The sequence below is a fragment of the Leucopleurus acutus genome (genome assembly GCF_964270905.1).
Source record: "Leucopleurus acutus genome assembly, chromosome: 8".
In the NCBI taxonomy this organism is placed as follows: Eukaryota; Metazoa; Chordata; class Mammalia; order Artiodactyla; family Delphinidae; genus Leucopleurus; species Leucopleurus acutus.
Genome location: NC_139151.1, coordinates 55,594,690 through 55,609,062, shown reverse-complemented (window position 1 = coordinate 55,609,062; position 14,373 = coordinate 55,594,690). Strand labels below are relative to the sequence as shown.

The following is a 14,373-nucleotide window of genomic DNA, read 5'->3' as shown; positions in this document are numbered from 1 at the left end:
TATATTTCTAGGAGTGTACTTGCTGAATCATGGTGTACGCACAGCTTCACCTTTGCCAGACAGCGCTCCCCAGTGATCATAAATCATTTTACATTCCTACCAGCAATGTATAAAAGTTCATATTGTTCTATGTGGTTGCCAAACTTGATTTACTTTAATAAAGCTTTAAAAAGTTTCTTTTTTAACCAAGTTCAAATTGCATCTCTTCTCTTTGCTCTCAATTATACCCAGTATGAATTATTTTGCCTCTCTAAGCCTGGGTTTTCTTATCTGTAAAATGGGGATAATGATACTTACCTTGCTATGATGAGTAGGAGGATTAAAGAAAATAATGCATATAAAAATGCATACTCAAATGCCTGGCTAGAATTTGATAGGTACTCCAAAAATAGTACTGGGAGTAGGAGTAATAGTAGTAGTAATAATAATAATAATAAATGGTAAATTTGTATTGAGTTCTTGCTATGTGTCAGGCGTTGTCCTAAGTGCTTGAAGCTCATTGTCTCAATTACTTGTAATAGCAACCATATGAGGTTGGTATAAGTATTAGCATAGTTTTTCAGGTGAGGGAGCCAAGGTGTATATAGTTCAAGCAAATTGCTCAAAGTCACAGAGATAGTAAGAGGTACTGCTGGATTCAAATCTCAGGTTTGTCAGAGAGTTTGGACTTTGAAACTGCAGACAACGGAGAATCACTGAAGGAGAATAATTCATTCATTTGCCTGACAGCGGTTTGTGCTACCCTATAAATAGTGATCATTATTATTATGTTGACGAGGCAGTGGAGAGAGGAGGAAGGAGAAAATGTTGGAGTTAGATGACCCACTTTGTGCCTGGCTCCGTGCTAGGCATTATGGATGCACTAGGGACCAAAACACTTTCCTTGAGGTTGCCTGGAGTCTGGTTCAGTGTTTCTCAAGACCTGGTTCCTGGACCATCTGCCTGTCAATGACCCTGGCTGCCTGTTCAACATGCAGATTCCCAACTCCCCCCTCCCCAGAGATTCTGATTCTGTAGGTTTCTGGAGAAACATTATGAGCAGAGATTCTGACATTCACATAAGTTTGAGAGTCACTGATCTTGCTGGTGAGGAAGACAAGTAAACAGATGGCTACAATACAGAATGATAAGAGTTACAAAGGCAGGTCCTGGAAGAGTTTCTGGAGGAAGTCCGGTCTAAGCTGAGACCTGTCAGATAAGAAAAAGCCAAGGGGGCAGAAAGGAAAGGGTAGATTCAAGCTGAAGGGAAAATGAGAGAAGTGGCTCTTTTAGAGAAGAGAATTTTAAAGTATTTTAGTGTGACTGGAGTGCAGAATGAAGCAATGAGGCTGCAGAAGTGGGCAGAAAAGTCACAAAGGTCACAGAGCCTTGCTGGTCATGTCAGTGAGTTTGGACTACCCTACAGGGAGTGGGAAATTTATTTTTTGGGGGAGAGGGCATCGATAGTTTTGAATTTAAGAAAGAACCCTATGGGGACTGCCCTGGTGGTCCAGTGGTTAAGACTGCGCTCCCAATGCAGGGGGCCCAGGTTCGATCCCTGGTCAGGGAACTAGATCCCGCATGCCACAACTAAAAGCCCGCATGCTGCAACTAAAAGATCCCGAACACTGAAAGGAAGATCCCGCAGGCAGCAACGAAGATCCCGAGTGCCGCAACAAAGGCCCAGTGCAGCCAAATGAATAAATAAATATTAAAAAAAGAAAAAAAAGAAAGAACCCTGTGGTAGACACAATGTGAAGAATAGGCTGCAGGACTGGAATAGGGCAAGAATTTCCTCAGGGCAATCAGGAAGGGAACAGGCACTACTGACTAGGACTGAGACAATGGCAGGGAGAGAAGGTAGGAAGTGGACACATATGAGAATCCATACAGGTGATAACTGATTGGATACGGCTGGATGCGGATAGGAAGGAGTTAAGACTTTCTTTAGCAAACTGGGTCAATGGTTGTGAATTTCATCATAGTTAAAAAAAACACTGGAAGAGAAACCAGTGTGGAGGGAGAATGACAAGATCACTTTAGGACATACTGAATTTGAGATCCTTATGAAATACCCAAGTAGAGCCTTCCAGAAGATAGGTGGAAATCCTGCTAGTTACTCACTCACTATCGTCTCCCCCTTCTTCTCTCCTAACAGAAGCCAACTTTGTTTGGGACAGTGAAGTGCCCAATTAAAACATTCACCCTCCTAGACTCTCTTGCCAGTCTTCCCAGACTCTCTGTGGTTGGTTATGAGATCCAGTTCTGACCAATAAGCTCTAAGTGGACATCCTCCAGTGGAGGTTCTGGAAAAGCTATTGTTTTCCTGATAACAACGTACAGGCCCAGGCGGCATTTGCCCTTCACCCTGTCCTTCCCGCTTCTTGCCTCAACAGGGTTGCGATGCTTGGACAAGATACAACCATTTTGTAACTTTGAGGATGAAGGCTTATGCTAAGGAAGGTAGAGGAGGGAGACAGAAGGATTTGGACATTATGGAGCTGTTATATGGCCCTGGGCTGTTTACCATCTGAGAAAAATAAACCCTAATTTAGTTAAGCCATGGGGACTGGTTTTCTGTCACCTGCACAAAACATGATCTTAATTGATTCAAGGGCGAAAGCTCTGGAGACCGATCTGGGTTAGAGATAGCGATTTAGGTCAGCATCTAGATGGTAACTGACAGTGTTTGGGTCGATACAAGAAAACCAGGCACCCAAAACGCACAAAAGTAAGAGATTCTTATGGGTTAAAGGACAGAGAGGGCTCAGTTTGTGGGCAATGTTGAAAGGCGGAATTCCTGTTCACAGGGCAAGTGTCTTTAGGTTACTTTTTTGTTGTTGATGTTTCCATAACCTCATTCGAAACAAAACAATCCATTTAGGGCTATTCAATTCATACTCAACCCACCTGAAATTTATTTTGTAACAACTTTCCAGGTGCTTAAGCAAGGGCTGATGACTCTGGTCATAAGTGTGGTGACTTACTTCCCAGGGTGTGGCCTGTCTGGGGCTCGGGAGCTGACTTGGTAAACCTCAGCTGCCCTCTGTTTTTCCTGGAGCAAGTACCCCTGGAGTTCCTTCTGGGAAGGTTGGTGCGAGGGCTGCTGGCCCAGGACCTGTGTTGCAATTTAACAGGCCTGTCCTATCTTTTGTCAAGATTGTCACAGCGTCCTAATTGATTAAGAAGCCAATCAGGCTAATTTTCCTGATTCCTCACTTCTCCCCACCTTGCCCCCAACAAAAAAAATCTCCAGGCCAGAAATCTATTCTCCCCAACCCATGGAAACATGTTATTCCCTCTCTTGAACACTTTTGTGGTCTCTAGGATAAAGCCCAAATGCCTTATTACAGCATATTAAGCCTCAATCTTTCCATCCTCCATCCCTGATAATTGCCTCCACCACTCCCCCATCTCTGCACACATGGGCAGCCACCCTGAACGTCTCATTCTGCCCACATTCCTCTTGCCCTTTCAAGCCCTTGCAGGCTGTTTTCTTGCCCAATAATGCTTTCTCCATCTCCTGCACTGACTGCCTACCCACACATACTCATTGCAGCCAGATTCATTTGCTGGTCTTCCAGCAGCCAGGAGTAGCTGGAAATCCAGGAGCAGTCCACTTCCTACTTCTCCCTCAGTCCCTCTGCCCCCCATCCCCAGTCTCTCTCCAACTCCTGTTGATTCTATCCCCTAAACATCTGTAAATTTGTCCTCTCCTCTCTGTCACTCCTGATACTAACCAAATCACTGCAAGTCTCTTTAGGAGCCTCCATGTCTTCAGTCTTTCCCAATTCAATCAATCCATCCTCCCCTCTGCACATTTACCCAGGTCGATCTCTTCCTTAAAACCCTCTAGGTCCCTAAGGGAATCGTCCCTGCAGAACTCTCAAGCCTCATTTTCTACGTTCCAGGAGTTGAGAAAATTCAAATCCAGTGTTGTCCACAGTCCTCTCTGTCCTGCACAGCCCCTCTTCTGAGCTCCTGCAGGACCAGCCTGGCACAGTACTTAAGAACACGGCCACTGGCACCAGAGTGCCTAGAGTCCAGCCTCTGCTCAGCCACTATTAGCTGGGTGCTCTTGGGTGAAACCTCACCATGTCAGTTTCATTACTGGTAAATGAGAGCTAAAGGTAGCCCTCATTCATGGGGTTGTTAGAAAGATCTTAGAAGGTAATGTTGAAAAGTACTCAGAACAGGGTCAGGAACAGAGTAAACATTACATAAGTGTTAACTATTATAATTGTTTGTTACACCTCATTTCTATGCTTGAAATGTGTCTATTTTGTCCTCTTCTATTGTCTAGAATAGTGCCAGAGACACTGGCAGCAGATGGCTGTGGCTAGAGTATGGGAGTGGGGGACAGACTGTGAGAGGAAATAACAGGGAGACTAGGGGCCAAGGAAGTTTAGCTACCTCAAGGAGTGTGAAATTGGCTTTTTGTTTTCTGTAATCCAAGTTTCATCTTAGTTTAGAAACAGGTCTTATGGGAAAATCAGGCCCAAATGTTCCCCAGTATCTTCCCTGTGCCTAGTGGACAGTATGATTCCCTGTGCTTCACCAAGGACGCTTTCTCCTCCCTTCAGAGTAATAATACCACGATACCCTGAGATGTACTGATCTCATTCCATTTCCAGGTACTGTATTTAGCAATTATTTTTTGAATTTAATCTAAACATGAAGTGGGTACTACTGCTTCCCCATTTTATAGATGGGGAAACCTTAGAGAGGTTAAATTACAGTTTATTAAGAGGCGAGTTTGGGATACAAGGTCATGTTTGCCACTTTCCAAAGCCAATACCCTTAATGCTATTCAGGTTGCTTCATAAAAGTGGATTTGTCACTTAATCTGAAAAATATCTGCAGATTTGCTCACATGCTAGACCCAGTTCTGGGCACTGGGAACATAAATTGAATATAGGAGATCCTTTCTCTCCAGGAACTCATAGCTGCCTTGTGGGTACAAACTAGTCAGCAGGCAATGAAGCCAAGTGTGGGAAATGCACAGGGACCTAGAAAGCAAGGGGAGGGAAGCATTAACTCTGCCTGAATAGTGGGGCTTGGGGGCCAGCCATAGAAGTGGCAGTTAAGTCTCAAAGTTTGGGATTGGGAGTGATGATCACACTAATGATGTTTCTGGAAACAAAAGCATCGGCAGGTGCATAAAACATTTATTCTTTAATGCTTATCATGCACTGTAAGTGACAACAGGAAGCTCCAAAATGATCTGTATTATTTTATTCTATTTTAACAAAACAATACATGTCTATGGCTTAAGGAAACATACACACATGGGCTCCCCTGGTGGCGCAGTGGTTGAGAGTCCACCTGCCGATGCAGGGGACACGGGTTCGTGCCCCGGTCTGGGAAGATCCCACACGCCGCGGAGCAGCTGGGCCCGTGAGCCATGGCCACTGAGCCTGCGTGTCCAGAGCCTGTGCTCCGCAACGGGAGAGGTCACAACAGCGAGAGGCCCGCGTACCGCAAAACAAACAAAAAAACATACACACACACAGAAAAATGTTTGACCAGTTATATACCAAAATATCAGTATTATCAGTGGTTACTACCAAGTGATGAAATTTCAAGTGATTCTTTATATATACATTTTTTTTATTGTGGATTATATTTTTATTTGTATAAATACATTTTATATTATGAAACATAATTTTATTGTAGGAATGTAAATTGGTACAACCACTTTAGAAAACTATTTGGTGTTATCTAATAAATTTGAAGATGCAAAGACACTTCCATTCACAGGTAACATGTTAAAGAAAATTTGCACACGTCTATCAGATTTGTAAAAATGAAGGTTCAGGGTAGAATTGGTTATAATAGCAAAAATGGGAAACAACTTATATCCATCTCAGGAAAATGGATAAATCCACTGTGGCTGTCATACAAGAGAAGACTTTTTTTATTTTTAATTAAAATTTTTTTTTTTTTTTGGCCACACTGCTTGCGGGATCTTAGTTCCCCGACCAGGGATCGAACCCTGGCCCACAGCAGTAAAAGCACAGTGTCCTAACCACTGGACAACCAGGGAATTCCCCAGAAGACTTATTATAAAAGACTAAAAATGAAGAAACTACAGATTTATGGCATAACATGGATGACTCTTAAAAGAATAATGTGGAGCTTAAAAAAGCAAATCTCAGAAGAATACTTATTATATGAGTCCACTTTTATAAAATTCAAAAACATACAAAATTTATGCTCAGGGATACATTCATGTGATAAAAGTATATAGAAAAGTAAAGGAATGATAAAAACAAAATTCAGGAAGGTGGTTGCTTCTGGAAGGAGGAAAGTGATGAGATTGGAGGACACACAAGGGCTTAAGGAATCGAGTTCTATCCCTTAAGCTGGGTGGTGGCTATATCAAGATTCACTTCATTATTATTCTTGATACTTTATATATAAGTGATATATTATTTTATATATCATGTATTTCATAATAAAACTTTTCCTCATCTATATTGTTAATTTTTTCATAATGAATGTGTATTGCTTGTTATATTAAACAGAAAGTAAATAACAAATGTAGTAACACTTTAAAAATTCTTCTTCTCTTGTACCTTTTCCATCCTTGTCTTTTTATGTCATTCATTCACCACATATTCATTGAGAACTTAATCTGTATCAAACTGTATGTCGGGGATACAGTGGTGTTACATGGTGCCTGTACTCGTGGAGCTTACCTTCATGTGTGCCCTCCATATCCCTATAAAATTCTCAGAGTTAGGCTTCATTCTCAATATTTTACAAATTCATTAGCAAATTTTCTTAACATAGCTGTTAAGCACCCATGCTCTGAAGCTAGAATGCCTAAATTCAAATCCTGGCTCTGCTGCCAACTAGTCATGTATATTCAGGCAAGTTACTCAACCTCCTTGTACTTTAATGTCCCTAACTATGAAATGGGGAAAAGAACAGTATTTAAATACCTCATAGGGTTGTTGTAAGATTTAACTAAGTTAATGTATATAAAGGACTCAGAACAGGGCCTGGCCCATGGTTAAATGTTTAATAAATGTTACCTTATTATTATTATTGTTCTATGACTATTCCCTGAGCACCAATTCTGTGTCAGGCCTAAGTGAGGGACTGGAGGGAGATACGGAGGTAGAATGCGACAGGGGCTGGAGACCAACTCCTAAACAGACTACTGTGAGGGGTGAGAAGGGCTATGGTGGAAGGAAACCCAAGGGCTGCAGGAACATAGAGAGGCCCCAACCCAGGCTGGCTGTCAGAAGACTCTTCCCAGAGAGGCTTGGGGCTGTGTCCCCAGGTTGCAGTCTATTGCATTTGGGTGATGCTCTAATATCCCCTATGAACGGGGGCTAGGAAGTGTTGATAGGCTGCCATGACTGTGCCTCACTGTTAGAGAGGCCAAGAGGTAACTTGTAGATCATAAGGTCTTTTAATCTGTGGTGAGCCTACACACGCAGTCTTGGTGGATTCAAATTTTCCTTTGCAGTTATGAAGTTATGGCGCAATGTATCTCATGTGGAAAAAATGGATTACAGCTGGGATTTCTTTAGTTGTTTTGGGAACTAGTAGAAAGGGTTTCCAGTAGGAATCTGGTTCAAAGCTTTCAAATTCGGGTTCTCATTTGTTAGTTGAAAAATAAATATAGGCTTTGGAAATAACCTAAAAACCTAGAAGTAAGGGAGTAGTAACATGGATATTTAATAATTAAGTAAATGGTGGTTTATCTATAAAATTGAATATAACTATTAATATATTTCCAAGGATTTTTTAATGGCATGAGAAATGTTTATGAAAAAATATGCTGTACTAAGGCATTATTAGCTCTATCATGTGAAAAAGAATCCATAGATAAAATGCTTGAAGAAAATATACTTAAAGGTTGACAATGGTTATTGCTAGTTGGTGAGATTATAGGTGATTTCCTTTATTTTTTACACTTTTTTGGATATTTTCTAATTTTTCCAACATGAGAATGTATTTTAAAGAAAGCTTTATTAAGACATAACTCACATACCACACAGTTCCACTATTTAGAACATTTAGTGTACAATTTAAAGTACACAATTCAGACTTCCCTGGTGACACAGTGGTTAAGAATCCGCCTGACAATGCAGGGGACATGGGTTTGAGCCCTGGTCCCGGAACATTGCACATGCCATGGAGCAACTAAGCCCGTGAGCCGCAACTACTGAGCCCATGAGCCACAACTACTGAGCCCACATGCCACAACTACTGAAGCTTGCACGCCTAGAGCCCGTGCTCTGGAACAAGAGAAGCAACCACAATGAGAAGCCCCCGCACCAAGACCACAACTAGAGAAAGCCCACGCACAGCAACAAAGACCCAAAACAGCCAAAAATAAAAATTAATTAATTAATTTTAAAAAAGTATACAATTCATTTTTTTTGTTGTTGCATATTTACAGAGTTGTGCAACCATTACCACAAACTAATCTTAGAACACTTTCATCATCCCCGAAGAAACCAGTGTGTGCCCACTAGCAGCCACTCTGCATTCCTATTCCCTCTCTCAGCCAACAGCTGATTTATTTTCTATTCTATAGATTTGCCTGCTCTGGATGTTTTGTATAAACAAAATCATACAATACGTACCCTTTAGTGTTTGACTTCTTTGATGCAGCATAGTTTTCTAGGCTCATCCACATTGTAACATGTATCAGTGTTTCATTTCTTTTTATTGCCAAATAATATTCCATTGTATGGATATTCCACATTTTATTAATTCATTTATCAGTTGATGGAATTTGCTTTGTTTCCACTCTTTGGCTATTGAGAGTAATGCTGCTATGAACATCCTTGTACAATTTTTTGTGGACATATGTTTCAAGTCTTTTGAAGTAGAGTTTTATATATATATATGTATACCTAAAAGTAGAATTGTTAGGTCATATGGTAACTCCACTTAGCATTTTAAGGTACTGTTTTTCAAAGTGGCTGCATCATTTTACATACCATCAATGTATGAGTGTTCTAATTTCTCCATATCTTTGTTAACAATTGTTGGTTTGTCTATTTATTTATTTATTTGGCTGCACCTGGTCTTAGTTGCAGCACGCAGGATCTTCATTGCGGCATGGGGAATCTTTACTTGCGGCATGTAGGAACTTTAGTTGTGGCATGTGAACTCTTAGTTGCGGCATGTGGGAACTAGTTCCCTGACCAGGGATCAAACTGGGGGCCCCTGCATTGGGAGTGCAGAGCCTTAGCCACTGGACCACGAGGGAAGTCCCATATTGTTTGTCTTTTTGATTATAGCCATCTTAGTGTGTGTGAAGTAGCATCTGATGGTGGGTTATTTTTTTGAATTTTAATTATTTTTTATACAGCAGGTTCTTATTAGTTGTCTATTTTATACATATTAGTGTATATATGTCAATCTCAATCTCCCAATTCATCCCCCCCACCACTTTCCCCCCTTGGTGTCCATACGTTTGTTCTCTACATCTGTGTCTCTATTTCTGCCTTGTAAACCGGTCCATCTGTACCATTTTTCTAGATTTCACATATATGCGTTAATATACAATATTTGTTTTTCTCTTTCTGACTTACTTCACTCTGTATGACAGTCTCTAGGTCCATCCACGTCTCTGATTGTGGTTTCGATTTGCATTTCTATTATGGCAAATATGAACATCTTTTCATGTGATTATAGGTCACTTGTATATCTTCCTTGGGGAAATGTCTATTCAGTTGCTTTCCCCATTTTTTTGGGTTATTTTTCTTTTTTTGAGTCATAGGAGTTCTTTATATATTCAGAATATGTCTCTTATCAGATATATGATTTGCAAATGTTTTCTCCTATTTTTGGTATCATTTGTATCAAAAGTTTTAAATTTTGTTGAAGTCTAGTTCATCTACTTTTTCTTTTGTCACCTGTGTTTTTGGTATTTTATAAAAGAAACTATTGTCTAACTCTAGGTTACACAATAGATTTACTTTTATATAAACTTCTAAGAGTTTATAGTTTTAACTCGTACATGTAAGTCTATAATCCATTTTGAGTTAACTTTTGTTTACTATGGCAGGAAGCAATCTAATTTAATTCTTTTGCATATTGATATCCAGTTGTCACAGCACCAGTTGTTGAAAAGACTATTCGTTCCCTTGGCATCCTTGTTGAGAATCAACTCACCATAAATTTACAGTTTTTATTTCTCGAGTCTCAATTCTATTCCATTGATCTACATGTTTATCCTTATGCCAGTACTATACTGTCTTGATTAGTGTAGGTTTGTATTAAGTGTTGAAATCGGGAAGTGTAAGTCCCCCAATTTTGTTCGTTTTCGAGATAGCTTTGGCTGTTCTGGGTTCCTTACATTTCCATGCATTGCATTTATACTGGCGGGGGGTAGTTTTTTAGAAAAGAGAGAAAGGAGGACAGACATTGCTGAAGGACCTATGAAATACATTTGTGTTTTCTGAGTGATACTACTGCAGTGCGCCTTTTGCCTTGGTGAGAAAAATTAATTTTTCTCCTCTAAATTTTGTCCTGGTCATGGTAGGTCCCACCTCCCTGTAACTGTTGATGTGACAAGGTATTAATTTAGCCAAGACCTCATCCCCTGCTTTGAGTCATCTGGCTGAGTTAGGGGTTCTTTCCACATAAGGGCTCCTGCAAAACCTTAATTTTTGCTTTACTCCTAGCAAGTATTATCACAGTCTACAGTTGTGGTCTCTACAGTTTTTATTGCACTCTCATCAGCAAATCACTTTTAGTATGTATTTCTGCATATTCATTATGAGTATACAAATATATGTATATTTATTCATTTATAAATTATATACACTTATGATTAATATACATATTAAGAATACACATGAGACAAAAATTTTAGAGGACAAGATAAAAAATGACTAGAAATAGAAGTTTTCCCACACCTCAATTTTATTAATCTCTCCGGAGACTGCCATCTTGAATCTTTACTGTTGACCTCCATGTGTTCCTAGCACTCAGCCAAAGGCAGGGTACATGGCAGAAGCTCAATGTCTGCTGTTCAAAAGAAAAATTTCGATATCCCACTATTTCTATTAAAACACAGCCTCTATTCCTAGGATTTGCACCCTGCAAGTAAAGGTTCTGCCTCTGTCATCCGGTAGGGTCACTTTGTAGAGAGGCTGTGTGAGTGCCTCATCTCTGGTTTTTTTTTTTACCTTCAATTACACCTTAATTGACTTATTTCTTTAGAAAATAGCAGTTGTGTCATCCTTAACTATACTCTTCATTTCAAACTGCTTGGTCAGGCGGAGTTCTGGGTGTTAGGACCACAAAGAAGGGAAATCAAACTTTCAGATCAGGATGTATCTATCACTGGAGGATGTGAACAAAGGTCAAGGGAGCTCTTGGGGGTGAGAGTCAGGGAGGGTTTCAGGAAGTTGGATTCTAAAGGACCAGTGGAAATTAGCTAAATGGAGAAGAGAGGAAGGCAGGCAGTCCCAGCTGAACTGCAGGAGCAAAGGCAGGAAGATGGGAGTGGACCCTAAACATTCTGAGCTAGGGAAGAGTTTGGTGTAACTGAACACAAGGGGCAGGGGGCGGTTGCATTTGTGTTTTAAAAAGGTCCTTCCAGCAGCTCTGTGAAGTATTAGGGTCTTGAGGCTGGTAGTAGGGGAGGCTGTTGGTTGCCTTAAGAGTAGGACACAATTATAGATTGCTAGAAGGTAGAAACTTCTGAGCTTGGAAGCCCAAACGGAAGCAGGTAAACTCTGCTTTAGTGCTCTGGCTGCACTGCTTTTTAGGATCCCAAAGTCCCCCCCCCCCCACACTTCTTTTTGCTCGGTCCGGGGTTTGTTGCCCTTTCCCTTTGTTCCCAGGTGCCACTTATACCTTTATCAGAAAATTATTATTTTCTGGGAGTCCCCAGTGCCGCTGGGAGTATTCGGTTTCTGAGCTCCTTTTCAGGCCTGCGGCCGAAGAAAGACACTGTGGTGCCTCTCTGCACTGGTTTCATCAAGCCAGGGCTTGATTGAAGACTTCATCCCACCCCCGCCGCAGTAATATCAACCCCCCCTCCCCCCCGCCCCGCCGCACACACACCGAAGCTCAAGCATCCAGATAGAAAACAGCCTCGGGGATGTCAGGAACGCCCAACCCACAGTCAAGGGCGTGTCGAGGCGGGGCCGGTGGCCCAGCTCACACCCCTTCCCTGGGAAGGAGGGGGCAGGGCAGTCCCGGCGCCCTCCGGCTGGGCCCTGCGCCGGCCGCGGTGGGCGGGGTCTCCGGCCGGGCGGGTCTCTGACGGCACCGGGCCCCGCCCCTCGGGGAGGGAGAGCGGGTGGAGCGCGAGGTTAGCGCGCCAGCAGGGCCAGAGCCGGCCTGGGAATCCGCGGAACCAAGCGCAACGAGCGGAGCGCCTGGGCGGCGGCGGCGGCGGCGACGCACGCTATGGCTCCGGCCGGAGACCGCGAGGGCTACTGGGGCCCCACGACCTCTACGCTGGACTGGTGCGAGGAGAACTACACGGTGACCTGGTACATCGCCGAGTTCTGTGAGTGCGGGTGCCGGCCTGAGGCGGGAGCGAGGGAGGGAGGGCGCCGGTCTGAAGGGGAGACGCCGCGTGAGGAAGGGACAGGGTGGACCTGGCCGCCGGGGGAGGCACGGGGCCTGGCCGGGGGAGGTGGCGTGGGGAGACCGGGCCAGGGGCCAGGAATGGGAATGCTGCGGAGGAAGGCAGCAGCTAGGGGAATCCAGTGTGGCGGGCGAGGAGGGCCGGTCTGGACGGGTTGAGGGGGGCCTCGAGGTTGGGGGGCGGAAGAGATGTGGAGAGCCCCTGCTGGACCTTAGGGGAAGCCTGAGGGGCAGGGTTGGGAATGGGGATTTCGCTGCCTGAGGGGCAAGTAGGGGCAGCCCGAGTAGAGCTTGGGACAGTGGGGGACTCCGCTAATTTGAATGAGGGCCCGGGACACCTGCTTCTACTGTTGCTGCCACCACCTTCATCGCAAGGGCACAGGAGAAGGGAACAGGTCCTAGCTCAGTCTTCCCCCCAATACGTGAAAACGCGGTCTTTCCCTTCCTCGTTCTCTGTTCCTGTGAGTCCTCCTTCGGTCACCTCCAGGGAACGGTTTTCCCGCTCTCAGATACCGACCCCCAACCCTTACCCCCCAGCCCAGGGTATCTTCGGGTACCAGCTATCACCTCCTTTCTGAGTACGATCGTTCAGCTGTCTCCTTGCACCAGGAGTAGAAGGCAGCATCTAGTCTGTACCTTCCGGCTCGTGCCAGGTTCCTAAGAGCACAAGGGATCAAGTCCCTACTCCACTCTGCCTCCTCTCCGACTACCTGACGAAGGTTAAGGTTCTTCTGAGGACGCTACTTGCACTGATTACACCTTCTGAGGACTTGGGGAAGAATCCTCCTCCAGCTGCTGCCCCTGACTGGCCCCTTGGGTGCTGTGTGTGTGTGTGTATTTCCCCAGATGATTGTTCCTTCCAGGCTAGGAACAGGAAAAATCTGCCACTTCTTTTTCTGTAGTTTACTGTGGTCAAGTTTTGAGAGCACAGCATTTGATCCTTCTTCAGGTACCTGCTTCTGGCAAGGTACAGAGGATATTTTTTGACTCACTATTACTGCCTTCTTTTAATTGGCTCAACTTTCTCAGGACATGAAGCAAAACTCTTTTTTAGCTAACCTTCCCATTGTTGGTCTTTGTCCCAGGCAGGTGTTTGGCTTTGTAGGAAAGAGGCAAGACTTTCATGCCAGCTGATCCTACTTTATTGCATTCCCAGTAATTGGCTAGGATTAAAAAAAAAAAAAGAGAACTCTTTTGGTAGTTTTTAAGACTTTCAGTACTATTCCCTTTAAACTGTGATTTAGGTTGAGAGTTACTTTTCCTGAACTACTAGCTTAAATTAATAATTTTTATATGATAATGGATGAATATGGGCAAAGGGGTACATTCGTAGTATAATTACTCGGCAGCTCAAATGTTGGCAAAGGAAGTGCTTTATTAGTTTGCTGTTAGATCACGTTGGCAAACCCATACATGGTCCAGAGGAGGTCCACGAGAGAAGGGACTTAAAATTGTGCTTTCTGAACTAGAAATTTGTAATGTGGAAGAGTGAATGAAACTCAGGGTTCTTAAAATGTTGAATGGGCTGTGATATAGAGCAGTTAAGCTTTCTGTATTTCTCTAGAATGTGGAATTAGAGCCTATGGGTGGAAACTGCCTGTAAGGGGAGAGATTTTGCTTCAACGTAAGGAAAATTTTAAAGTTATAATCGTTGAATGGGTTGATTTGAAAGGTAGAGGGCTTGCTGTCACTGAAAGTGTTCAAACAGACCTTGCTCAACTAACTCACATGGATATTTTAGGGGGAATTAATTGTTTGGTAGAGAAAAGGGGTTGGCTTTAGTTGGCCATTAGGTCCTTTGCAGCTTTATGGGTC

At 43.1% G+C, this 14,373-nt stretch overlaps 1 protein-coding gene across 1 annotated transcript in view; it reads left to right on the top strand.

Moving 5' to 3' along the window:
* Nucleotides 1-12,314: 12,314 nt before the first annotated feature.
* Nucleotides 12,315-14,373, top strand: part of ACER3 (alkaline ceramidase 3) — a 178,781-nt gene continuing 176,722 nt past the window's right edge. The window contains exon 1 of the mRNA XM_082844542.1: nt 12,315-12,478. Within this exon, the coding sequence (XP_082700668.1) occupies nt 12,376-12,478 (103 nt within the window). The 5' untranslated portion in view covers nt 12,315-12,375. The remainder of the gene's footprint in view (nt 12,479-14,373) is intronic.